The sequence below is a fragment of the Coturnix japonica genome, chromosome 5, assembly GCF_001577835.2.
Source record: "Coturnix japonica isolate 7356 chromosome 5, Coturnix japonica 2.1, whole genome shotgun sequence".
NCBI lineage: Eukaryota > Metazoa > Chordata > Aves > Galliformes > Phasianidae > Coturnix > Coturnix japonica.
Genome location: NC_029520.1, coordinates 9,805,730 through 9,831,904, shown reverse-complemented (window position 1 = coordinate 9,831,904; position 26,175 = coordinate 9,805,730). Strand labels below are relative to the sequence as shown.

The 26,175-nt window shown below is 36.5% G+C and overlaps 1 protein-coding gene across 1 annotated transcript in view; it reads right to left on the bottom strand.

The window, feature by feature from the left end:
- LOC107314528 (mucin-5AC) overlaps positions 1-23,695 on the bottom strand; it is a 36,549-nt gene extending 12,854 nt beyond the window's left edge. The window contains exons 1-31 of the mRNA XM_015863822.2: positions 23,595-23,695; positions 21,721-21,792; positions 20,020-20,091; positions 19,390-19,651; positions 18,995-19,109; positions 18,475-18,565; positions 17,959-18,071; positions 17,199-17,415; positions 16,737-16,862; positions 15,759-15,876; positions 15,037-15,175; positions 14,103-14,213; positions 13,635-13,704; positions 13,080-13,217; positions 12,831-12,995; positions 11,981-12,075; positions 11,005-11,131; positions 10,267-10,522; positions 9,963-10,012; positions 9,207-9,307; positions 8,927-9,078; positions 8,184-8,322; positions 7,574-7,687; positions 7,069-7,248; positions 6,354-6,593; positions 5,615-5,771; positions 4,959-5,087; positions 4,481-4,622; positions 3,057-3,100; positions 2,757-2,957; positions 3-1,646 (exon numbers count right to left, since the gene is read on the bottom strand). Coding sequence (XP_015719308.1) covers positions 3-1,646; positions 2,757-2,957; positions 3,057-3,100; positions 4,481-4,622; positions 4,959-5,087; positions 5,615-5,771; positions 6,354-6,593; positions 7,069-7,248; positions 7,574-7,687; positions 8,184-8,322; positions 8,927-9,078; positions 9,207-9,307; positions 9,963-10,012; positions 10,267-10,522; positions 11,005-11,131; positions 11,981-12,075; positions 12,831-12,995; positions 13,080-13,217; positions 13,635-13,704; positions 14,103-14,213; positions 15,037-15,175; positions 15,759-15,876; positions 16,737-16,862; positions 17,199-17,415; positions 17,959-18,071; positions 18,475-18,565; positions 18,995-19,109; positions 19,390-19,651; positions 20,020-20,091; positions 21,721-21,792; positions 23,595-23,667 — 5,653 coding nt within the window. The 5' untranslated portion in view covers positions 23,668-23,695. The remainder of the gene's footprint in view (positions 1-2; positions 1,647-2,756; positions 2,958-3,056; positions 3,101-4,480; positions 4,623-4,958; positions 5,088-5,614; positions 5,772-6,353; positions 6,594-7,068; positions 7,249-7,573; positions 7,688-8,183; positions 8,323-8,926; positions 9,079-9,206; positions 9,308-9,962; positions 10,013-10,266; positions 10,523-11,004; positions 11,132-11,980; positions 12,076-12,830; positions 12,996-13,079; positions 13,218-13,634; positions 13,705-14,102; positions 14,214-15,036; positions 15,176-15,758; positions 15,877-16,736; positions 16,863-17,198; positions 17,416-17,958; positions 18,072-18,474; positions 18,566-18,994; positions 19,110-19,389; positions 19,652-20,019; positions 20,092-21,720; positions 21,793-23,594) is intronic.
- Between the last annotated feature and the right edge of the window lie 2,480 nt (positions 23,696-26,175).

The window sequence follows — 26,175 nt, the reverse complement described above, 5'->3', positions numbered from 1 at the left end:
GGAGGGGAAGTCAACGTCAAACCAGTCCGTCCAGGAGCAGAGTTCAGGTGTGCAGGCGGTAACGTGGTGCGTGGTGGAAGGTGAGCTGGTGGAAGTAATTGTTACACCGGTCGATGTGCAGCCTATCGTTGTTGTTGTTGCTGTTGTGGTGGAGACTGTTTCTGTTTCTGTGCTTTGTTTTGTTGTTGTTGTTTCACTGTGAATATTTTCTGTTCTTGGTGGTATTGTTTCTGTTGTTGTTGTCTTATGTTTTGTTTGTATAATTGGTGTGTATGTCGTTGTTGATACTTCTGTGTATGGTGTAATTTTTGTTGTTGAGATTGTCCCAGTTGTTGATTGTTTGGCAGTTGAAGATGTTGTTTGTGGTGTTTTGCATGGTACTGATACATTTTTACAGCATTTAAATCGTACTTCATAGTTGTAGCAAATCGGTGGTAGCTGGTCTTTATTGTAGCATATTAAACCTTCTTCAGTGTTGCATGTAATATGCTGCTCCAGGAGTTGATATGGTGTATTAGGGAATCTTACCGCTCTGCATTCTACAGCCTTTCTGTTAGCACAGACTTTATACCCCTGTTTTCTTATATTCTGAACCGTATCGAAGTCTCCATCATTGTATCCTGACTCTGGATAGCTTACATCATACCAAGTTGACCAGCTACATTCTTCTTTTACGCAGATTTCTGCTGTTGAAGGAGATGTGGTGACTGGTGATGTTATTTTAGTTGTAAATGTTGACGTTTCTGTGGTTGTAGTAACTGGTGATTGTGTAGAGGTGGTAGTAATTTCTTCTGGTACCGTAGGCGTCACTCTTGTTTGACAGTGGCTGTAGTCATCACAACAGAATACTTTTATCTGATAATTAAGACATATATGCAGTTCTCCTTTTTGATCTTCATTTCTGCAGATAAGTCCATATGTGAGATTGCAATGGACAACCTGGCCTATTTCTTCAATAGGTTTATGTGGGTATTTCTCTGCTCTGCATTGTATTTTTTCAGGGTTTCTACAGATTGCTTTTCCAGCAGATCTAATGTCCTGGTAGGTTTCATAATCTCCTTTGTTGTGCAAAGTTGGGAAATGGACATCATACCATTTGGACCATTTGCACTTCGGTTGGCAAGGTGTTGTACCTGTTGTCTCTTCAGAGGTACTTGTTGTTTCTGATGAAGTACTTGTGACAGTAGGACTTCCTGTTTCTGTGATTGTAGATGAAGTTGTAATAATGGTACTTGCTGTTGTGGTTGTCATTTCTGGAACTGGGGTATGTGTGGTCCGTGTTGAAATTTCGTAAGGTGTTGTGGTGGTTGGAGTGGAAGAGCACGGTACAAAAACACAACATAAGATTCTGATTTCGTAATTGTAGCACATAGTTGAAATTTGATCTTTGTTGTAACATATAAGCCCAGCTTTTGTATTACATTCTACTCTTTGGCCAAGGTCCTTCAGTGGTATGTTAGGAAATTTCTCTGCCCTGCATTGAACAGCCTTTGGATCTCTGCAGACTTCATAACCTTTAGCTCTCAAATCACTGAATGTTTCAAAATCTCCACCATCAAATCCAGGTATTAGTGAACTTCCATCATACCATTCTGACCACTGACAGACTTCATGAACGCATACTGATGTCGTTGGTGATGATGTAACTGAAAGAGTGAAAGAAAATACTTTGAAACTTAGAATAATTTCCCCCCCCCTTTTTTTTTTCATTATATTAAATGGGCTGTATTTTTTTAAACATCACTGGTTGCATTGTGAGCCTTCTAATATATTATTTTGGGATGCTCATAATTGAATATCAACTAGAATAGAAAATCCATTACTTAGCATTTTAACTTACTGACATGTTTGACATATTTTATCTGTTTTGAAGGAAAAAGCCTTTTTTTTGTTTTTTTAACATTTGATTCAGTGCAATTCTTTGGTTTTGTGTCTTGTTTCATTATTTAGTAGTCCCTCTTTAGTGTCAAGTGTGACGGAAAGAATAGCATTTATTTCACTGGTATATTTAATTTTCATTCCTAATGAATTTATTCCTCATGAAATGCATGGCGATGCCATTATTCTTCATTTGAAGTTAAGATATCCCTGATGCAACATCATCATTAGCACCTCAACACTTTGCTCTTTAGTTCTGCTCTTAAGAAATTATTTATTGAGTGGGGAGGAATCCATAAGATTTTGCAGACAAATTATTCATATGAAATGGCTGGAAAATGGCGAACAAATTCCAGTTGTGCTGATGGTTTCTGAGATTTGAAATCTCGTAATTCAAAATATGTATTTTGTTAAACTTGTGGTCACAGTAATTAGAGATTACCAACCTTTAGTATTCTGGAGAAGAATTCTATAAGTGAGTATTATCTAAGCAGTCTACTTAGTACTGTAATTATACATATCATGAACCCTATCAGGAAATCTATAGAATGTAATCATTCTATGGTTTAATAGGAAAAATGGTGAGTGATCTGTTTATTTAGTAAAGATTATTCCAGGCATCAAAATAGTTACAATGAGAGGTAATAGATCTCATACAGTTTTCTTATAGTTTGCTGTGAAAACAAACAAAATAATTGTATCAAAATAGTGTGCAGTTATTTCTATGTTGGTGTTTTGGAAGCGTTTCTGTTTTCTGTACTGTATTAATTTGATTACCAAATATTGACTGAAACCCAACACTAATAAAAGTGATATGTGGTGGCTGTATTTTACCCAGTAATACATAGAATAAGTTCCTATGAGCTATAAGATTTTACCTGTGGAAACAGTGGCAGGCGGTGTAGTGCTGAAGTGAAACGGTGTTGTGGGTGATGTTGAGATTGGACAGTCGTACACAACTCTTTGAAGTGTTCCATTGGGACCACAGGTTGCCACAATACATCCTCCTATGCCATCTGTAGTATTGTAGATAATGTCTGTATAGTTATATGTCCGTCCTTCATAAATGCAGACACATTCTGTAAAACGAAAGAGGATAGTATTCTTTAATATCTAAAACACAGAGCAGGGTGTTTTAAATGCATTATACTCTTATGAAAACAGCTTTTTCAACATACCATGTTCATCGTATTTGCATATTTTGCCATCATGCGTGCATTCACTGGAAAAGAGAAAAAAGATGATGAATCTGAATGTATTGGTTAGTAGTATCATTTTACTATTTCTTTTTTTGTTGTCTTTTGTTCATTGCATGTTGCAGTGTACAAGGAGACTGATTTCTCTAAGTCAGGTGTTCAGTTCTGCCTTACAAATTCAGGTTAGATAGGATCACTCCATTTTGTGGCAAGAAAATAAATTCTTATATAGCATTATACTAAACGCAGGATATTCTCGATGGTGCCTTTAGAGGCAAGGCAAAGATATGGGGAGGTGTGATTAGGAATGTTCTTGTCTCCTTGATAGGAGACATTTTTGGTAGGGAAAGTGCAGTGAAAATATCAGTTGAGAAAGGATCATTGTGTTACAGATGTTAATACTTTCCATACAGAGAATTTTCATCAGATTTCCAACAAACCGCTTCAGGGAATGTAGTTTTTAAAGAGAATTTATCTATTATCTGTTAAGAATTGAATCCTGATATATTTATTTACATTTATATGACTAAAGGCATAAGTACACTTCATAAACTTAAGCAAATACAGATACGTATTTAACAGTTTACATTTAGTACTGTTGATGACATAGGTGAGGCAATCAAAGCTATCTATGAGTTGCAAAGTGTAACATAAAGTTGAGTAAATAGTCAGATGGGCTTTGTACTAGACTCTTTGCCGCTCTGGCTGCACTGCTTGCACTATTCATTTATAGCTATTTTAAAGATCATAGAATCATAAAATTGTAGAGTGATTTGGGTTTGAAGGGACCTTAAAGATTGTTTAGTTGAACCCCCTGCCATGGGTAGGGACATTCCCACTAGACGAGGTTGCTCAAAGCCCCATCAAACTTGTCCTTAAACACTTTCAGGGATGGGGCATCCACAGCTTCTCTGGGCAACCTGTTCCAGTGTCTCCCCACACTCATAGTGAAGAATTTCTTCCTAATGTTTAATCTAAACCTACCCTGTTTTAGCTTCAAACTTTTACCCTTGTCCTATTGCTGCAGTCTCAGGGAGTCCCTCCCCAAGATGTCTCAGAACAGTGTTAGCTGCTTCAAAAATGGTTCTGCTAACTTTGTTCTGTTTGATAGAAAGTTTGACATGGGGATATCTTAATGTAAGTCCTCAGATTACTTACAAAATTATTATTAATTTAATTTGTTTTTACTTAATAATGTTTGTAATAAGAATGCAAAGTGAGTAATATATTAATCTCCGTAAAGTAAAATGTTTCATCATTTTGCATTTGTGGGAACAGAATAAAATCTGACATTATTCAGCAGCCTGGTTGGCTGTGTTTTTGCTAGCAAACAAAAAAACCAAATGTCTGATGAATTAAGTTCTGCAACTTTAGGCTTGACATTTAAAAATCTTTGTTAATCCTACCATGTTTGGCAGTTCTTCTTTGACGGCATCTGCATTCCTGGCTTGTAATGTTTTCCGTTCTCATAGCAGCCGCAATTAGAAACACAAGCCATGGTTTCTTCATCAAAATAGGGCTTATTCTTTGGACAGTGTGGATAACAGCCTGCAATAAAATAGAGAGTCATATTGATGCTGATCTTTCACAATTAGATGTAACTCTATACTCTGCTAATATTTGATCTTGTGAAATTATTCCACATGGTAATTGGAATTTCACCTTCCATTACTCCAATTTCATTGATTAGAGATTAATCTTTGGAAGAATTTTGTCCTCATCTTCACTACAAACTAGTGTATGATTCATCGGGGAGTTAGATTGTCTTCAAATTTCTGCTATAAACATTTCAAACGCTGAGTGATCTAAATTTTGTTAATCTTACTCGGTTTTTTGTTCGTTTGTTTTTTAGAAGTAGAATGAGATATGCATAACTGTACTTACCTTCCAAACCTCTCAACTCATGAAGGCACTTCCCACTTGGATTATTGCAGGTCTTCATACAGGAGGCTCCGCAGGGCTTGTAGTGCCACTCACATTCTCCCTGTGGATTGTAGTAATCGCAGAACAGAGCTATAGGAAGGAGAAATGACAGAAAAGATTCAATTTTATTTATTTTCATAGGTGTTATTTTGCTGGGTGAAAGTCCCATGTCATCAGCATAATCATGTAAGTGGTGAGCAGCATGTTGTCTTAAATTTCTTTTTTAATACTATTGTTATATTTGTACAACATTTGGAAGCCAGTAAAGTTATAAAGCAGTGAACAGAGTTGCACTTTAAGCATGCAAAATAATGAGTGACAAGTAAATAGGACCCTAATAATACTCTGGTAGAGTTACTGGCAGATAGTTTCTTTTTAAGTAAATTGACTTCCAGTGATTTACTCAAATTGCTTTGGGTTTTTTGTTATTACCGCACTGTTTGGTTTTTTTTCTGCCCATTTTTAGGATACAACAGTGTCTCTTACAAATATAGTTTTATCCTTTCTTCTTCCTATTCTGTTTTTGTTGTTTGTTTCTTTGTTTGTTTTTGTTTGTTTCTTGTCTGTTGCTTTCTTTCCCTCTGAACTTTTTAAGAAAGAAGTGGGGTGAGACTTACGGCAAATGGATGGAGTCCTCCATGAAATGCAGATGTCCAGCTCATTACATGCTTGAGCATAGGCAGCTACTGCTGTGCAAAAGCAGTCACAGTCTCCTCCAGTGTCACAGGCACAAGCATCATCCACACATGCTTGATAATATTCATTTGGTTCAACCTGTTGGAAAAAACATTTGAGTTTTGTTTCCTGCACTTGTTCACTTTTAAAAGGTGTTTTCTGTAGTACAAAAAATTAGAAAATATCTGAAATTGGACACTCTGTATATTTGAGAAAGATAATATATTTAAAAATTATGATAATATTTTGAAAAATTAAGAGAAAAATGTTGAGGACAGCTATTAGTACTAAGTCATAACCAATAGGAACAATTTGGTGTTAATGACACAATTGCAAAAGGAGTATTGCTACATTACTGCATGCTTGCACACAATTCTAGATACCATGCAGCTGATATTTATATTAATAGAAAATGACACCGTCACAATTAAAATGTATCCTGCTATTTATTTGTAACTGTCTATAACACAAGAAAACAAGTCCTATGAATTTTTGTGTTGTGTTAGCAAATGGCATAAGCTGAGGGAGTGGAAGTGTATATCCTTTCTCCTTAATCTAGAGCATGATCTGACTTTTTTTATTTGTGATTAAGTCCATATCCTAGTGTGTTTTCAACTACCCCACGTAAAAATTTATGTAATCTCTGGCTTAAAAGAACTTCAGATTCAAGCTTTATCATACCTGGGAGTGACACTTTGCAAATACTTCACTGGTAATGATGCTGCATTGCTTCTGTGCCCAGGATTTCCTGTATGGGTTTGCGGTGCACGGGTCTTTGGTTTGATTGGCATTTGGGCAAGTAGAAGACACTTTCCAGCTATTGGCAAACTCCAGCACATTTCCTACCACAGACTGACTGCGTGTAGTAAAGTCATTGTTTCCATTGCCATCGTAGTTTCCACAAAGGCCACAGACATGTCCCTGTGTGGGGATAAACACAAAATAATGAAGATCAGCAAGGTACAGATTCTCAGTATCTGTGAGGAACGTACTCCAGGATTAATCTTATTTAAAATGGGCTGGGCCTCTTCAGCAACAGTCTTGGACATTCCCATAAAATAGCTTTCATGAAGAGATGTCTCTAACTCATTCTTAGGAGTGATAGGGAAAGAAGCAGAGTAGACTTGTTGTTTTTGTTCTTAAGATTAATATTAAATGTACCTCTTCAGCAAAGTGCAATTTCTTGAAGGAAACTACTGATACAGCTGCTGTTCTGTCATGGTTGAATAACATAATTTATGGGAAAAGTGTGTATAGAATCTGAGTCAATGTTACAAAGATAATAGGTAATAACTGCTATTTCAGTTGCAGCCTAAATTTCCATATTTCCATATGAGATAGACCATGAAAATGGGTCAAGGAGTGTTCACTCCAGGGTTTGGACTTTAAAATGTACCTGAAAACTTGGGCTGAGTTTGATGAATATACTTGTTTTCTTGTCCCACATGAGTATCAGACCAACAGTAGTGTCAACGACTGTGTAAATGCCCATGGAACGGATTTGGAATGGCATTACTCCTCCAGGTGACCTTTGGATGACATCAGAATGTCCATCACTGAGTACCAGCTCATAGTTCTGGGATGAGAAATGAAAAAGTTAGAGACTGATTTTAAAAGTCACCCATTAGATCCAGTTTCTTATATTGCTAGTAACCATTTTTGAAATAGTAATTATAATAATCATCATCATAAAAATGTTAAGATTATCCTCTTAATCTGTTTCTCATAAAAAATCCCTCCATTGCTTTCCCCAGGAGAATTGTTGGCAGTGAGCATGGAAGCGTGATAACATTTTTACTGTCTTGGGGGACACTTTAATGATACAGTCTGTCTGGGACAACCCAGCAGTCCTTCCAGCAGATTAGGCTTGGGGTGAAACTTACTGAAGAATAAATACTTACCCCCATGAAAACTTTAATTGACTTGGAGCAGGTGGTTCCTGTTGTGCCACATGGAATGTTCTCAGTGATGACTCTGAAGGTTCCCTGATTCTGACCTTTCCTGCCACAGTAGTTCTGAAACAGAGGAATAATATTCTGTGTTAGTGATGCTCTGTGATGCAGTGTACAAGAATTAAAGAACCACAGAATTGCTATGGTTGGAAAAGACCCCCAAGGTCATCTGGTCCAACTGTCTACTTACCACTAATACTTCCCTATTAAACCACACCCCTTAGTACCACATCTAAATGTTTTTTGAACACCTCCAGGGACGGTGACTCCACCACCTCTCTGAGCAGCCCATTCCAGAGTCTGACCACTCTTTCAGTGAAGAAATTTTTCCTAATATCCAACGTAAACCTTTCCTAATGCAACTTAAGGTCATTTCCTATCATCCTGTTACTTGGAGAATCCTAGAATCACAGAATGGCTTGGGTTGGAAAAGACCCTTAGGGCCATCAAGTTCCACCCCCCCCGGCTGCAGGCAGGATCTTCAACATCCAGAAAGAGAGACCAGCTCCCACCTCACTGCAACATCCTTTCAGATAGTTGTAGAGAAAGAATCTTTTACCTGGATTAGAACATATTCACAGTCTCCTTCAAAATCAAAGCGTTTGCCATCAAAGGTAGTGTAATGCCCATCTCCGTAAACTGAACAGGTTTCCAGGCATGGTTCCTCAGAGCAGTGCCACTTTCTGTTTCTACACGTGCTACGTAAGATGAAAAGAAATAAAAATGTAAAAAACAGATATGCACATATCATACCAATTTGTATTTACATTTCTATATGTACATTCTTCTGTTTTTATTTATTTTTTTAATATTAACCCTACAGTGCAAAATTAAGGTTTGTTTATTTTCAGAAATGCAGCAAAGCTCCAGAGTCCCAATTTACCCAAAGTTACCCAAAGACAATGTTATTTCATGATGACATGAATAATTTGGGTTAGAAAAAACTTAGATGTTCCACATTTCTAAATCTTGTTGGGTGTATTGAATTATAGGTATTGCCTGAGAAGAATAAAAGAAAGCTGTCTTAACTGTAATGAATATGACAGCATCTAAACCACGTTTTTATTCTGACCACATGCAATTTCTGTTGTGTGTGCCACTTTCAAAACAGAAGTGGTTTGCTTTTTATGTAAAATGGTCACAAATGGGCCAAATTAGCCTTATTTTTTGCTTAGTTTATAATCTTATTTAGGATTCTTTCCTACAAATTTTGATACTGCTGGAGGGAAAAGCTGTAATTCTACTAGAATTTAAACTGTTTCCTTTTAAGTGCTTGAAAATAATGTTTCATTATGCTCTTACCAGTTGTTACAGCCAACTCTGATTGAGTCTCCTGGACGGTAGGACTCCCCATTGTGAATACATGGGCATTCTTCAGCAGCTATGCAGCCACCTTTGCCATCTGATACGTAGTTAGGAGGACATACGCAGCCAGAGACACAGTGGGTTTTGTACTGTAAAGACCATGTATAAGATGTGACTTGAAACATAGCCCTGATGGAAGAGTCCATCTATAACTGGTAAGCATAAAAGAGATCTGTTTTCTTATGCTTTCAATTGGGTGTACAGATTCTATACTTACACATTCCATGTCTAGAGTCTGACAGCTCTTCTGGCATTCTGCTCCTGTGACACCTGCAGTAGCGTTGCCACAGTCAACATAGATCATGGGAGGTGCACAGACTGGAAGAGAGAAAAAAGAACGAGAAGTGTGAAGTGAATCATTTGTATCTTCGTGTTTCCTTAAAAATTCAAAAACAAACAAAACAACAAACAACAACAACAATAACAAAAAAACAATACCAACAAAACCAAATATATGTTTCAGATACATGCACCTTAAGAGAACGCATTCAACCAGAGATAGAAATAAATGTTCTGAAGTCATGTCCATTCTGGTTTTATGTGTATGCTTGGACTGTTCATAGAAAATAATGTCCAGTTAGCTTCATTAAACACTTCTTCTCAGCAAAGGAAAAATAAGAAAACAAAGAACCTGCTTTACTTTGCATGTTTGAAGTGACTGGCTTTTAGTTCTTTAATTTTAAACAAAATATATGAAAAGTAGTCATTTTTCTCCTCAAGTTCACCAAAATGAGCAAGTATTCTTTTCCCCTGGGTAATCCAATAGGTGATAGCTTGATGTTTATACCATTTGAAAGTGAAAACAGTGTTTTTTGTTTTGTTTTTTTTTACAGTTATGGTGTGTTATAGAATCATTGGTTTGTTTACCTGTGGATTTCACACTTGAAGAATTTGTATCATTATAACAAAAACAGAATTGAAAAGGTTGAAGGCATAAAGGGAAAATTAAATAAAATCTTAAGTAGTATGTTACCTGGTGGTGGTTTCTCTCCAATACAGCTCAACTTTCCATAACTGCAAGTGCTACAAAAAGGAGAAAGGTGTTATGTTTGCTTCTCTTGCTGAGTTTCAATTTGTCTCCTAATTAATTTGAAATAATGAAACAAACACTGCGTGGAGAAAACTTATTTTTCATCAGAATACTTATTTTTCATCCAAAATACCATTATATTCTATATGTGGAAAAGTTTGCTCTGTCCATTTGTCTAATTAAAAATTGTCTTTCAGAACATTCCATTTCATTTGTAAGGTTAATACTAGTAAGGAGAATCTCTTACCAGACAATGCCATTATCGTGAATAACTTCCCCAATAGACAGAGGCATCCCTTTGTAGTAACAAGGACAGCTAGAAGCAGGCACACATTTGCCACTTTCATCCATGTAGGTTCCATTTACACAGGTGCAGCCATCAACTGGGACAAACTTGATGTTGCATGTGACATCAGGCTCACTCAGAGAGCGACAAGTGGGTTGACAGGAATCAATGTTGTAAGTGTACTCCAAGGATTTTGGACAAGTGTTGGTGTATTTTGCTTGAGAGAGTAAAACAAGGTGAGTTAAATTTAAGGATCAGTGTAGATATAAATACAGTATTTGAGGTAAAATACATGTGGTAAAAAATGGCATTACAGTAGATGTGCTTTTCTGATGTCCTCATTGGTGTGGTGCTTTGTTTTTAACTGCCAAAGCAAATTTTTCCTCTGTAAATGTGTCATAAATACAACTATTTTGTCAGAATTAAAAAAGAAAAAAACCTCAAATATATTGATACATTCTGTGTTTTTCCTTTATTGCTATTTTCTGAGCAAGCAAACAAAGTCTGTTGTTCATATTTCCCCCTGTATGCTGCTTGTCTTTTATGGTATTTCTCTCTTCCCCAAATTCCTGGAAGCAAGCGCTATACTTAAAACATAATTTAACACAATTTACCCTGGAAATCCCATATGTTCTAAAAGCTTGTTTGTAGGGTCTTTTGGGTAATTGTTTTCAAGAGCCAAAGAGGTGTACCACTTACTGCAGACTTTGTTCCTCCATCCACTGAGGAGTATTCCTTTAGCAGCGCAGGCTCTGACGTAGCTGGAAAGGGCAGCGCACATGCAGTCCTCAGTATTCTCACAGTTACATGTATCAAATATGCAGTTCTAAGGAAAGAGGATGACGTGAGATCATCAGATTATCATTTCAAAACCATGGCTCTTTAGACTTTATTTGAAGCGTCATGTTCATTACAACTAAAAGCAAATGTAATTCGAATGCATGTAAGTAAGCACATGCCTGTTTTTCATTTGAAGATTTCCTTGAGCCTTTTCAGAAAAGATGATTTGCAAAGAAAGATAGTGATCAGTGGCCCACGGTTTTAACTTATTTTTCCTTTATGTTGTTTTTCTTTACTTTTGCGGGTGATGACAGGTTTCCCAGCTGCTTCCAATTTGTAGCCATGGTATGATAGACAGTGGAACAAGTAGTAAGTACTTAATTCCACCTGACTTTTGCATCTTTGCTAGGCTCTCTGATTCAGAGGAATAAAGGGGGTGGGATCATTCAATTTGTTACTAAGCCAGTAGGACCATAGGTTGAAATCTTGGAATGTTTTTTAACATTTGTTGCTTTGTACTTTCACTTCTTGCTTTCTCCTTAGAAATGTGCAGAAAGGTGCAAGCTGAGAGCAACTAGGCAAAGTACTACTTGTACTCCTTTTAATTCCGGAAAGGTGCCTTCTGTTATTGGACTTGATAAAGAATCCAGACAGTTGGATCTCCTAGATTAGGCATTTAGCAGCAGGAAAATGCCTGTAAATTTATCTACCATTGAGTGAAAAGAAAGATTACTTTTATAAAGGAGTAAATATTATGATGAATAGATAAAATGAATCCTTGGAAAGAACTGTTGTAAATGTGTCTTCTCCTGATTGGCATCTTATTCTCTCAGGTGTTAGCATAAGTAGTCCAAGTCTTGTTCTTTTAAGCGTGAAAATGTTAAGAGCCAAGTACCTTCTGGTAAACTTCTGGATTCACTGTTGAGTGACATTCAGCAAAAGGTCCCATGGTATCAGAGAGCAAGCCACACCAGTGCTGAGCATACTTATCTGTGAATTTGAAACATGCACATTAATATTGCATTTCATTGCCTAAATTCTTGCTTCTACATAACATTATTTCCTGCAGTGAAATTGGAGAGGTTTTACCTTTACAGAATTCAATTGTTTCCTCAAATGTTAACAGTATTCTGCATCATCTGTGCAAAAATAATAACTCTTCATAAACTGAGTGCTCTTAATTTATGGTAGTTGTTGTGGAATAAACTAAAATGGCTTAGATGATAAAGAAGAATCACATTGAGAATTGAAAATACAGTAGTTCTTAAAAAACTGAAGAGTGTCTGTGGATGCTGAAAACTTAAGTGTTTCTTTGGTTGAAATTCTTAAGATTCAGAGAGCCATGAAGTCAGTCAGGAACTATAAGTCTGGTTGACAGTTTGATAGTGGAAGCACCACAGTGAGTCCTCCAGCCTTCAGTTGAGCTGTGCACAACTTGCTTTCCTGGTTGACAACTAGTGCTTTCCAGGAATAGATTCCTTATATGCTGTATGTTTCCAGTTCCCTTTAGATAAATTGGCAAAAGCAACACTGGCTTTCTTTAGCCAAAAGAATATTTTTGAAGATCCAAAATATTGAACCACTTACTACTTATTAATTGAAAATTTCTAGTGTCTGCTGAGGAAAATAGCATGTGTATGCAAATAGTCCACTGTTACTTTGGCTAAACGCTTTGTGGTTGATCAGCTTATTTCTTCTTTCTGTCTTAAAAGAGAACAGAAAACTTTACTATATCCTGAGCTTACCATTTTCGATGCTGAGTGTGCAGGGATTCTCAAAGGTAATTTTGGCATCAGGGCAATCAGCCCGAGTTTTCCAAGTATTGCCAAAGGCAGCTGAAGTACCCTCTATTACACCACTTGTGGTTTTGAAGTCATCTGCCTGGACGTCATTGAAGTTTCCACAGAGACCTAAAGGGAAGTAGATAGGCTGTGAAAGTCTCCTACAGAATCAAGCATGCTGATGAAGGCAGTTGTTAGAATAAGATCACTTACCACAGGTCTGCCCTTTCTGTGATGGATCTAAGTTTATAAAAAGTTGCATGAGAGGTACAATTTGAATTTGCAGCTGAAGACCAAAAGTTGTTTGTAAAACGATGAAGAATGATGATGGTCTGAAAATGGTGACATTTGCTGTAGACAAAGAGGAATAATTTCATTTAAGATAAACAGTTGAAACAACTTTTCACTATATAGGAGGATTACATAGCTGTGTGTGACCCTAGTTTTTGAAGGAAAAAAAAAAAAAAAAAGGATTTCAAATCCTGCACCAAAATGGGCTGTCTTTACTTTAAAGAATAAATATGCATTAAAGCTTCTCTTTTCCATCAGCTGTTTTAAAGTGGAGCGAAAGGCATACGTTTCTGTTCCTATATAAAAGACCACATTTGCTTAATGAAAATGTTTAGCATGATTTAGTGGTAGACTCCAACACAAAGCTATTCTGTCATTTAATGGTTTTCTTTCTGTTCAGGTGCAGCAGTGTCTGAGAAGAACTGGTAGGATACTCTCTAATGAAAAACATCAGGGAAGTCTTCCACAGGATCTTACCTGCAGAGAAGGGCAGCTGCGTGTAGATCATATTCACAAATACACTGCCAGAAGGCTGGATCACAATGTTCTGCCCGCAAGAAAAGGCAATGATTAAAAAGCATGTTTAGGAAAGGTAAAACATTCTCCAAATGTAGTTTATCTAGCATTATTTAAGATGAAGGAGTGGGGGGGGGAAGGGAAGAAGGAAGCTGGTGGACTCAAGCTATCATGATTTTCATATTCCCTTACTATTTCTTTAATCTTTATTATAGAGATCCATTGACGCCTAAAACACAACTAATGACAGAAAACTAAGAGGATTTTGCCTTCCGTTGTATCTGCTTTGTTTTTTTCAAAAATTGGATTCATTTTCAAATCAGATAAAACAGAAATCAGTCAGTGCTGTAATGACATTTGCCTGCTACTTGCTTTTTGAGGCTGGAAAACATCACTGCAGAATATTAGCTGTTTGCACTTGCTACTTACAGTTTGTCCTCCACTTAGACTGATGGCTACACCCTTGAGGCATGTCTCCGTGTCAGTCAGACCACACTTGTGGATATCACCCAGAACAGTGAATTCATTGCTGTCACAGAGCTGGTAGAAGAAAACCAAACAAGTCCATTGTACTAGAAAGATCACACTCAGTCTTTGTTATTTTTCACAGACTGTGTTCTGTGAGATGTATTTGAAGTGTGCTTAATGGCCAAGTTATTACAGAGAAACACACAGAACTCATATTCTTGGTGTTAACAATACTAAACTGAGGACAGCTGAGATGTGGAATTATAGCAACAGGAAAATGGAATGTTCAAATTTAGGGCTTTTTAGATATTATCTGTCCAAGTTGAGGGTTTTGGTGTACTTCCAGGGCCCCATGAATCTAATTTTACATGCTGGTGCCAAAAAAGGGAGTTTAGCACATATGCTCACATTGTTGATCCAGCCCTGTGCTTGGGATTTTCAATGAAAATTTTCATTGATCTAATCTATTTCTAAATTTTGTCATTCTAGCTCATTTCTTAAGTGTTTATGGTTCACTTTCCTGGTAACATTCCGCATGAGTTTTTTCAGAGCAGGTTTTATTTAGTATAAAGTCATTATGAAATTGATTTTGCAATACTCAGCACAAATCAACAGCCAAATATTCAATTTAAAAAAAGTGTAGAGGCTGTTTAATGGAAACTTAAAAACTCAGTGCAACTCTTAAACACTGATCAAACAGACAAGAATTCTAAAGTGTATTTATTTTCTACAGAACTATCAGTAAGCCCATTGGGATCTATTTAAGGTTCCACTTTTCCTTTAAGTTTCAGAACATTGCTGTAATTACCAGTAGTTTAAATTAAACATCCTTGTATTTAATAAAAGTGTTTTCCTTTAGCATATTACTAAAGCAAGGAATGTGACTCCTTTTTACCTTGGTTAGGACGTAGCTACAATCTCCATAGAAGGAATAGTGTTTTTCATCAAATGTTGTAATATGGGAGCCTCCCTCAATGCTGCAAGTCCCTGGACATGACTGAGTGACGCAAGTCCATTCACCTCCAGCGCAAGTACTGAAATAAAGAAGGCATTCTGTAACCTTGCTAGTGCATGTATAAATGAAATTAGACATAAGGGCACCTTAATTTTCCTTATTGCTGATCATGCTGCCTTCTGGAGAAAATAGTACTTACAAAGAAACCACGTTTCTTTGAAATCTCAAGATTATTAACATAATGTTTTTCTATTTCCAGTCATTCGGCAGACCTAAATTCTTTTGAACCTGGTATCCATTCTGCTGCATATGAAAGATTGTCCCTCATTACTATTAGTATATTTCTAGTGTAACACAGAGCTGTGAAGAATGTGACATGGTAATTTGCAACTACAAATGGCTTTTCAGCCTCCACAATTTGAGTTTGATTATTCCCTATAAATGGTTAGTCTTGCCAATGAAGAATTTATATCTAAACTTAAAATTATGCTTCTGAGCCTGAGGAGAAAACAGAAGTGAAAATCCTCTTAAAAAGAAATTGAGGAACTTTAATTAATAAGTAGTTCATTTCTTTTTAAGGAGTAATCAGTAATTTTTCCCTGTCTCCAAAATGTTTAGGTAGCACCCTGAAAAAAAGAAGTATGAGAAAGGAGCTATGTTACCATGATCTGCATTTAGATGAGAAGGAGGTACCAGGAGCATAAGTTTCGCCTTCGTAGGTACAGTGGCATTCCTTACGGGGAATACAGCCAGCACCATTAATGTCATCAAATACCATTCCTAGGGAAAGAAACAGTCTGTTAGTCATTCTGTGTACTACAGAATCTGTTTTTGTCTACATATCTGTCAAATGTATGAAGTGTTTAGCATTTCTCCTGCACAGGGAAAATGTAAAGCTCCTTAAAATAATAGAATGCCAGCTATAGAGGAAATGAAGGAGCTATATTCCATTGAAGCCTATCTAAAATCCTAGGATGGTCATAAGGAACTTCTAAGTAAAGTCTTTTCTGTTATAGGCCCTGTTAAATTGGAATTAGGATTAAAACTACTAGAGAGTAAAGTGGAGTAGATGAACCATTTATAATATTGCCAGGGGACATGTTTGTACAATATATATATATATGTATAGTCAGAGGATTATCTAAGAGGTGTCAGTGTTATTGTATAAACAAGTGGTGGTGAATTCTATGAGACATCACTGAAGATGTGCAAAAGATCTACAATGGGAGAAGATGATCATCACTCACAATGCCAACAATTCTCAGGCACAAAGTCAGCATGGGGAAAGTAAACTACACATTTGTTGGGTATGGTACTCTGGGTAAACAGACCCAGCTTTGCTAAAAGTAGGGCTTATGTTTGTGGACAGAATGTAATAAAACATTCTGCACATTCAGTTAACTGCATGTGGATGCTAAGAACATCCTCTTATCATTAGTAGTAAAGTGTCTTATACACAGTTCAGTCATTGTATACATGTTTTAGGACCATTCGGTGTTTTAAAGGGTGTTTTTATAACCAGCATAGAACCGATGTATGCATATCAAGGAAGATAACAAGAACAATGACATAGCATGAATGGATAGAGTAAGAAGGTTTTAATGGTTTTGGCTATTAATGAAGGGTAGGAAGTAACTTGCCTGGAGGACAGGTGCAGCCATCTGTACAGTGATCTTCACAAAGTGCAGATCTTTCTGGGTTGCTGCAGGTGTCAGAGCAGGGGGAGCCACACTCCTGGTGTTGCATGTTGAAAGGACATGACTTGGCTGAAAGAAGAAAGAGTAATATGATGCTGGCTTTTCCTTTAAGGTTTTGAGAAAAGAGTATTTAATATCAAGGATGTTTTCTATCAAGTTGTAACGGACAACATCCAAGTGTAGATTGCAACATTTTAGGCCTTTTGATATATGTTGAAAACGATAATTCAAAATCCTCTAAACTTTCATATCCCTGAAATCTTGAGTGTACTCAAGTGTAAGCTGATTTCATGGAAACTATATGTACCTTTAAATGGCTGTCTTCTTCAGGAAAAAGGTAGATAATAGAAGCTTACTATATATAAGTAGGCAGCATAACTGGAAGTCTCTTCCAGGGATACTTACGACATAATTCTGAGGTTCTCCAGTTCAGAGGTTCCCCACCAGCATGAGCACACTGCCGGGAGTACTCAGCAAAGGTGTTGCACATGCAGAAGTCAGCCATAGAAGTATCACAGTGGCATAGGTCTTGTATGCAAGTTTCAATGTAGTCCTTGACATCCACAAGTGCATTACAGCTTGTGAATGCTTCACTGGTTAATACTGTCTTGCAGATAGAAGCCTGGAAAGGAAAACAGTGAAATAGTGTTTAGAAAACATGGAAAAAGTTTTTTCATTTAAGACATGAAGCAAAACAAATAAAAAATCCATCTGGAACAAAACCCTGCCCACCAGTCAACCCTGTCCATAGGCAGATGTTTAGGGAAAGATCTATTTAGAAGCTCAGAAAAAGATGTTATCACACTAGGACTCATGGAACTCCCTTGATAGTTCCCATATGTCGAGTTAGTTTCTCAGGTGACTTTGCAAGCACTGCATAGTTTCCTTGTGTTTAGACATCCTCAGTAAATTCCTTTTTCATTTAAAAATGTCCAGTCTTCTCTTGAATGCATGTAATTTTTTTTATTTTTTTATTTTTTTATTTTTTTAATTCACTTTAGCAAAGGATTAAATTCTAAATTTGGGAATCTTTTATTTCCAGACCCATGTCTGGCCATATTCATGCTGTATTTTTGCCAATCTTAGCAGCTATTCTCCAAACAAAGAGAGAAAAGTATAATGTATGTTACACTGAAAAAACAAATTCTGAAGGAGAGGTTCTTACAAATTCAGATGAACAGTTCATCAGAACAGCAGAAGGAATAGGATCATCACACTGCTCTGTGGGTCCGTCTATCTTCTGCCTATTCCCGAACTGTACAGCAGTCAGTTTTACATCTGTATAAAGTAGACAAAGTATTAGAATGATATTTACTGCTTTACTAGCTTCTGCATGGAGGTGTTTTCTTTTGAGATACTACCCATCAAAAACAGTGACTACCAAATTCTATCATTATAGTACAAAAGGCAAAAGGAGACAAAGAAGGCATATAAGGGAATGGGACGTAGCAACTGAAAAAAAAAAAAAAAGTGGAAAGTTACGTAGTTTTGAAAGATCTAACAGCTGTGGAAACACCTGAATATATCTGAAAGCTGTGACTCTATTAAATGTTAAAACTGACATCATAAAAATATCAACTAGAAGATGTATCATTAGTTTTGCAGTTAATATAACCTGTGTCCTGTACTGCTAAAATGAGAAAAAAAGTTCCAAGACATAATAATGCTTTTTATTACTTACTTTGTGAAATAAACTCGTTGTTAGTTGGAATTCCATTGAAGTCCCCACAGAGTCCACAAGTTTGATTGGCATATTTCTTATCTAGTTCCACCTAAAAGAAGTGAGGAAAGCAAGTTTAGGTTCACAGTAATGTCAACCCTGATGGTTATAAACACTGTCCTCATGTAGTCAGAATTTGACATGGGTATGCTGGTGCACACTGTAGGATGTGGAAGGTCAATGATCATGAAGAAAAACTTCATCTTCGTCTAGACCTAGGACAGTGAAGATCTGAGTACTGCCAAGTCTGGAATCTGGTATTTCAACATGATGTAGGAACACTGTAATGTGGTTATATATTGATTCCCAGTGGGAAAAATAGAAAAACCAGGGAAAGGCTGTAATATAGATTTGCATCCATACTAAATATAGGTACAAATTCACTAAAATTAATGTCTGCTTGACTATTTTAAATTGCAAAAATTTAAATGGAATATCTTCTAACTGCAGGCTTTCTGTCACATTTCGGATATTTTCTTACCAGGAGGGCATCCTCTTCATTCCAAAGGAAGGTCAGTCCTAATTTGGCAGCCACTTTCAGATAGCTGTTGCTTCTCTCTATCAAGACTCCCATATGGCTGTAGGGCATCTGAATCCTGGGAAGAGATCACCATAATTCAGCGGGAGTAGGGACAGAATATCCATTGAATATATAGCTCCTCTAAATAAAATGCACACAAGGATAATCTGCAGAAATTTCATGTAGCTCACTGTCAGGCACTGTTTTTTGTTGGTGCCTCAGGAAGGACCAGAGCCCTTCAGCTGTCTGGGAGCAGTATCAGATCAGATGAAAAAAAGGGATGCTTGCTCAAAGAGCCTTCTGGGAGTGAAAGCAGTCCCATCAATTTCAGTTCATAGTAGAAGATGTGAACGTACTGTTTGCTATTGACCAGGACAGAGGTGCGGGTCAGTTCAACCACTGCTCCTTCCAGCCTCATGATGACGTGAGTGATCACGGTAGCATTTTCCACCATGGTACGCCTAATCTGGATGTTGAACTCTTCATAGGGAGCATTGCAGTGAGATGCAAAAACATAATTACAGAGCCCAGGGTAGTAGAAAATGTCTCCATCAAAAGTCTTGAAGTGGAAGTTGCCCCATGTACTGCATACACGGCCATTGTGAGAGGGGTTGCCAGCTGTGGATTCAAAATGAGCCATAAGAATTTCCTGCAGTTTGCTGTAGATATCCTCCATTGAGTTCTTTAGGTGAGACATCTCACCAATGTTTTGAACACATTTAACTTTCTTTACTGGAAAAAGCACGTATGATTTATCCCAGTATTTCATATATAATATTTTTCCCCGGTTCCTTCATATTAACAAAATATAGGCTGGAGGTCACACTGCTTGTAGATTATCCCTATTATTTGATTATTTTTCTGGTTTCTGTTTTATTTTATCAGGTTGAAGGATTTTATAAATTTTATGAATCTGTTTAGTTCAATCCAGGTTTTGTGTGGTACTAATACACACATATCTGAACCATGACATTTGTTGCACTCACCCTTTACTTTCAGTGTGTTTGGAAGAGGTGGGATGATTGTCACTCCATTGGATTTGGAAACTGGTGAAAGATCTAGGACAAAAAAGATGGTCAAGTATAATCTTGTGAGAAATCCTGAAAAACAGCTAGAGATTGCTTAAGATGTTTAGTGGTATAACATTTTCTAGTACTACTCACACCCTACTGAGAATTTCCACAAGGTTTTATTGTTGCTTTTTGTGTGGTCCTTTGTATTCTGTCTTTCCATGTGTTTTACTAGCAACCGAATCTCAAAGACAGTGGTCTTTGGCTGTAGTTCTTATTTCCATTATTCGTTCAAGACTCTCATCTAATGCTGGCCTTGCCGATCTGAGCTCAAAGACAGCGGTGTAATCCTTAGATTGCTGTGTTGTAATAGTAGTGGAGAAATGGCCACGCTAATGTCTGTATCTGAGCCTTCACCTTTCAGTCCACTTAGAAGCAAAAGGCTACTGAAGAACCTTAGAGGATGAGAAACAACAGCTTTTTTTTTTTTTTTTTTTTTTTTTGAACCTAGTCTCTTTCTCTCTGGTGAGGATGTAACTTTGCACAACCCTCTGTGAAAAGGTTTTGATTTTTTATTTTCCTTTGTTTTAAAAGAAAAGCTGTTTAAATTCTTTAGCTTTAATAAAGCTGAAAAAGCTTTAATAATTTGCTCTTCATACAAAGACTTCCATTCGTAGGATCCTGCCTTAATTTTTTTTATGTCCAAATCCAATGTTTTCTCTATAGCTCCAGCAACAAAAGAGAATAGAGAATCTACTATATATTTTCTTGATGTTAAAGTTTGAGGATTTGCTTGACAGATTAAAATTGTAGAACAGAATAACTTTCAAATTGTAGGCTGTGGAATATCAGTAGCTTACTTATCTGTTTAGACTAAAACAGCAGTAGGACAAATCCATGATTTTAGAAAGGCATTCAGTCTTGTTGTAAGGATTTTAAGGGAAAGCACATATACTACCTTATTTGATAATCTATTCCAGTAACTAAATGCACTCTTATGAAATAATTTGAAATATACTTCCAATTTGTGTTCAGTATGTTTTTAATTCCCAGCTAATGATTTCACAAATTGCCAGTAGCAGTGCAGGCTAAATGGTTAATTATTGCAGCGTCATCGCCAGTTGGCATTTTATCTTTTCACCCTTATTTTGCTGTGTACTGTTACTGTGTTCCAGTATGTGTCATAAAACCATTTCGCATACATGATGATTTAGTGTTTAATCATTCTAATCTTTAAGGTAGCTACAGTTCTGTTATTCTCACTTGTGAGTGATGCGATCATATTGACACAGAATAAAAAAATGTATCTTTTATTACCTTTTATCAAATACCTTGGTGATATATATGTATACACACCCCCTTCTGAAAATACACTTTTTGATAGAAAGTATGTACCTTTCATGAAGTTAAAGATTAGATAACTGTATCACGTCAGTTGACCAGATCTACTGGGTAGATCTCAGAAGAAGTTAGTTCACCCGGTAACTGCTGAGACTTGGATATTTTGTAGACATATATTTTTCTCTCTCTCTATTTGATTTATTTATTTATGTTTGCTCATTTATTTGTAAAGGTAAAGTGGGTTTAAGCTATTCTAGGCCCAGTCTGTGAATCTGGATTTTTATCATTTAAACTTGGGATAAAATGTTAGAAATATCCCAGCATAAAAATACTCACTGTTTTTTCGCTGCAGGAATGGTGGAGAGTCATAGCTCGATTGTGATTCTTGCTCATTGCCCTGAGCTTGAACTGCACCAAGGAGAGTGAAAAAAGAAAGTGTTAATGTTTAATTTACATTAGTTCCTTTTTTTTTTCTTTCCCAACTACATTTCTTTAAACTTGAATGAATCAGTGTATAAAAACTGGCAGTTATGTTTGTGTGCTAGGAGCCAAACTTACATCAGGGCTTGTGTTCCATGATGGCCCCATACCACTCCTCAAACTATTATTTTCTGCAGGCTAATGAAGCACTACTGCAAGGAAGCTATTGAAAATGTGCTAGTGAGAATATGAGCAGATTCATATGCTATTAATTGCTGTAATATCTCCTCAATATTTTGTTACGTTTTTCCGATAAATGACTTAATTTTCTATTTTATGATTGTTATGTCCTTTAGTCATAAGTAAAATCCTTTGTCTATCTAAGGGGCTTTAAAAATAGTTCAGATTTTTACAGGACTAACTCATTTTTGAAGTGGAGGAGCAATCTCTCTTCTCTTACTGAAAGCCAAAGTTACTACTTATTTTACTGTTTTATAATAAGCAGCAGAAGAAAAATAAACCCACCAGCTACACAGAAAGAAATAAGCCCCCAATCAAAGCACTCTCTTTCTACCAGTGAAATTGTTTTTCAGTCCATTCCCCTTCAGCTTCAAAGTAGGGATACACACAAAATCTGTAGGACCCAAGAGGCATTTCAACTTGCTGAGAGTTTGTCAGATACAGGGCAGGTTGCAGGGGAGGCCATGGCAGCTGTAGAAAACTACAAAGGCAGGCCAGGCTGAGTGTTTGCTATGTCCCACAGCAGGGCAGTCCATGGGTAGCACCACTAGAGGGGCTAATACTGAAATTAGAGCTGAAGGGAGCTCCATAAATTCTTCCTTTCTTGCATTGGATAGGAATCTGCATCTAGGATCGGAAAGATGTGTTGTATCCCTTTTGGAGTGGTTCTGGGTTCCTCTCCTCCATTCCCTATCCTCAGAGTACTTTTTCTTCTTTTTAGATGCCTAGTATGGCCCAACACTCTGCCCAGTGCCACATGCTTCCCTGTTTCCCATTTCCATTGCGTTGTATGGTAATACTACAGGTAGCCTTCTGATAAGCTATTCTTAGCAATACTTTTTTAACATAAGTTAGTGTGGAATTATCTGATGCAAGAAAAATATAAAGAAATTCACTAAGATTTATGTCTGAAACTGAAACACACTAAAAACTAACACTGTTCTCACCTTAATCTTTAAAGGAAACTGACAGGTGGAATATGAATAAAACAGATTTCTACCCATCTCTAAGTATTAAGTGCCTTTTTATAATATTTAAGGCAAATCTATTTGTTTTCACACCCTGAAACAAACAATTGCTCTAAGCTTTTGTATAATCTCATGCTTAAGGATAAATTACATTTAAAATATAACATACAACATTTTTCAAGAAAAATCCTGATAAAACAACAACAAAAAAGTATTTGAGAATGCAAACAGATTCTGCTAGTTTGTTCTGTCTTAAATGTGTTTTTGCACCTATTGTTTTGTGCATTTATAAAAGATATACTTTCAGAGACTCACATCAAAAGTTAAATGCCAGTCTTGAGGTGCAGTGGTAAAAGTATGAATTATTCCAGATTTCAAATGTGTTAAGAACATGAACTAGAATATGAACATTGAAGACATTTATTTTCCCCTTTTTAGGAAGGAAAGTATTTGTAACAGAGAAGAAATTTTTGCATAAAGGCATACATTAGTTCCTCAAAGCCAAGAAGAAGGTTTCAAACTCTGAAACAGGTCATAAATTCTTTAAAACTGTAAAAATGCCAAGCAAGTAAATCCTCCTACCTTTGATCTGTATGTAGGCAAGTGCTAGTATTGATATCCATAGAGGTATTCGTGTCCCACTACCTGTGCCCATCTTCTGGAAGTCCGGTAGAAACTACCGAACAACCTGCTCTGAGAAAGTACTGGTCTGCTCCTGAGTTTTATATAGTGAGAGAGCAAGTTTTGGCTCGGCTCCCAGATTGCTTCACAACGTCCTTAAAAGGTGGGGCTTCAGACGTTTTACTTTTCCTTTGCAGGTGCACAGGTAAATAGAGGATGCTCTGACTTCCCTACGGTATTTGCACTCTAGGAGGAGTCTTCTTTCTACAAGTCTTGCAGATGAAATGTCAAAAGGTGAACAGGAAAAATTTTTGCTCAGACTTAGTCCTCCAAATGTGTTAATATTGTAAGGTAAATGTAATCTAGGGGACTTCTGAGTCACATTTAAGCAGAACCCTGGAACTCCACAGTTTTATATTTTTCCTCCTTATAGTTAAAGATGGCAACTTCTCAAAAAAATTAAAGTTCCATCTGACACAAATTTTTCATGAGTTTGCACTTGTGCATGTAGCTACTTTGTAGCTACTTTGCCTGTGAAAATGGGAAAGAACAAAAGCCATTTAAGGACATTTATCTACAGGTTGACATAGTGAAAATCCTTCAGCTTTGGAGAGCTGGTAGTATAAATCCTTTCTTGAAGATTCCTTCTTCTCACATGTGCAATTTTATTGCTAGTTCAGCAGTTCCTTCTCTTTGTGAACATGATCTCACCATAATAAATTAGATTGATTTTTAGAGTTAAAAATATGTATTCATTTTACAATCAAACTAGATGCATTTTTGATTATTGCTTTACCTAGAGACACACAAAAAAAAATGAATTTACAGGAATATCCTTTGTAGTGGTCAGTGTTTTAGGAACAATGAAAGAATGAACAGGGTTTTGTGAATATGTTAAAATATGGTTTTAAAGATATGTTACTATGGTGAACTAACCTTTTAGAATGTCTTTCCCTGGGCCATAGATAAACAGTTTTTCAGAAGGGGGATTGACTGAACAGTTCCTGTAAAGAAGGAAGTACTGAGATGTTTTCCATATTCACTGAGAACAGGACAAGACGTAATAATGTGTAAAGCCAGGAGTGGCTTTTGGGTTAGACAATGGAGAAAATAAATTATTTTTACGCATGTGGTGAAGCGCATGTTTGAGAGGTTGTTTGAGAAGACTCCTGGATTTCCATCACTTATATTGTTTAAGAGCAGATTAGACTAACACCTGTCTGAGCATGGCATCAGTGTAACTGTCAGTATAGTGGGGCAGGGAATGGAAAAAATGGCCATTTTAGATTCCTTTGAACACACTTTTATTTCCGAAAAAAAATTATACATTATTGTATTCTCTCTTTGGGAGCAGTTATATTTGAATAATTAACTTTATTATTAAGAAGGGAGAATTAAAAGGCACTTTTTTTTTTTTTGGTAAGTCATGGAAAAGCAAGAAATGATCCTATTTCTATCAAATATTTTAAAATTACAAATAGAAGTGACATAACTAAGTGAAATTGGAAGTTTTGAAGAAAAGAATTGGTCACTTTCAGTCACTAGTACCTCTGGCAATTTCCCTGACACATACATCAGTGTAGAATTAACCTTAGTATTATCTGAATGAGGAAAAAAAGGTGGCTACAAAATACTTGCATGTATGGAAATACATGCAGTACAAAATTAAGGCAAATGTTATCATCTCAGTTATTATGAGATGAGAAAAGAAAAATTTTAACAGAGGTACCTGGTGCGTAATTAAAGTCATGATGAAAGAAAAAAAATAAGATAAACTCATCTGGCTAACAAACGTAAGTTTATTAAGTGATTCTGATGGAGTAACACATCATAGTGAGAGGGAAAATATGCTTTGTGAATCATTACCACTGAAAAATCAATTACTATCAACAGTTGCTATGCTGCGGTTTCAAATACACAGGTTAACATTTCCTGCATGTTCAGGGAAGTGTTATGACCTCTCCGAAGCCCCAGACTTGTCATTACTGATTATTCCCTTTGTAAGCCGCCACAAGTAAAGCCTAAACAAATTTATACTTACATTTAATTATTTTGACCTGTAAGACACCATCAGAAGCATTTGCATATGTCTGTGTTTTTGTTACAGATCACATTATTCCCACACTCCATTACTACCTCGATTAGTCTTCCTGCCAAGTTAACTTTCATTATCTGGTACTGAGACTTTTCAGAAATTATAATGAAATGCATCAAAATATATGAGACTTGTGAAAATAATTTCCCAGTACTTGTGATAAATTAATTTAGTAGTATTACTAATTATTCAAATGAATACTTCCTCTTTAGGTTGTATTTCACCTCCATTCATTCAATAGACTTACACAGGCAACATGGAAGAGTATTTTTTAGTTCTTCGTATTCAAGGAAAAACACTTAAATACTGTATACTTCAAATAGATCTATGCTCATAAAGTAACTAGATGTTGTTTCCTGGGAGAGGTCTGAAATGCTGTGACTGATGTTGGCTGGGTCAAGTGAACAATAATGTTAGCATTAGCACAATAATGTGACATTACCACAA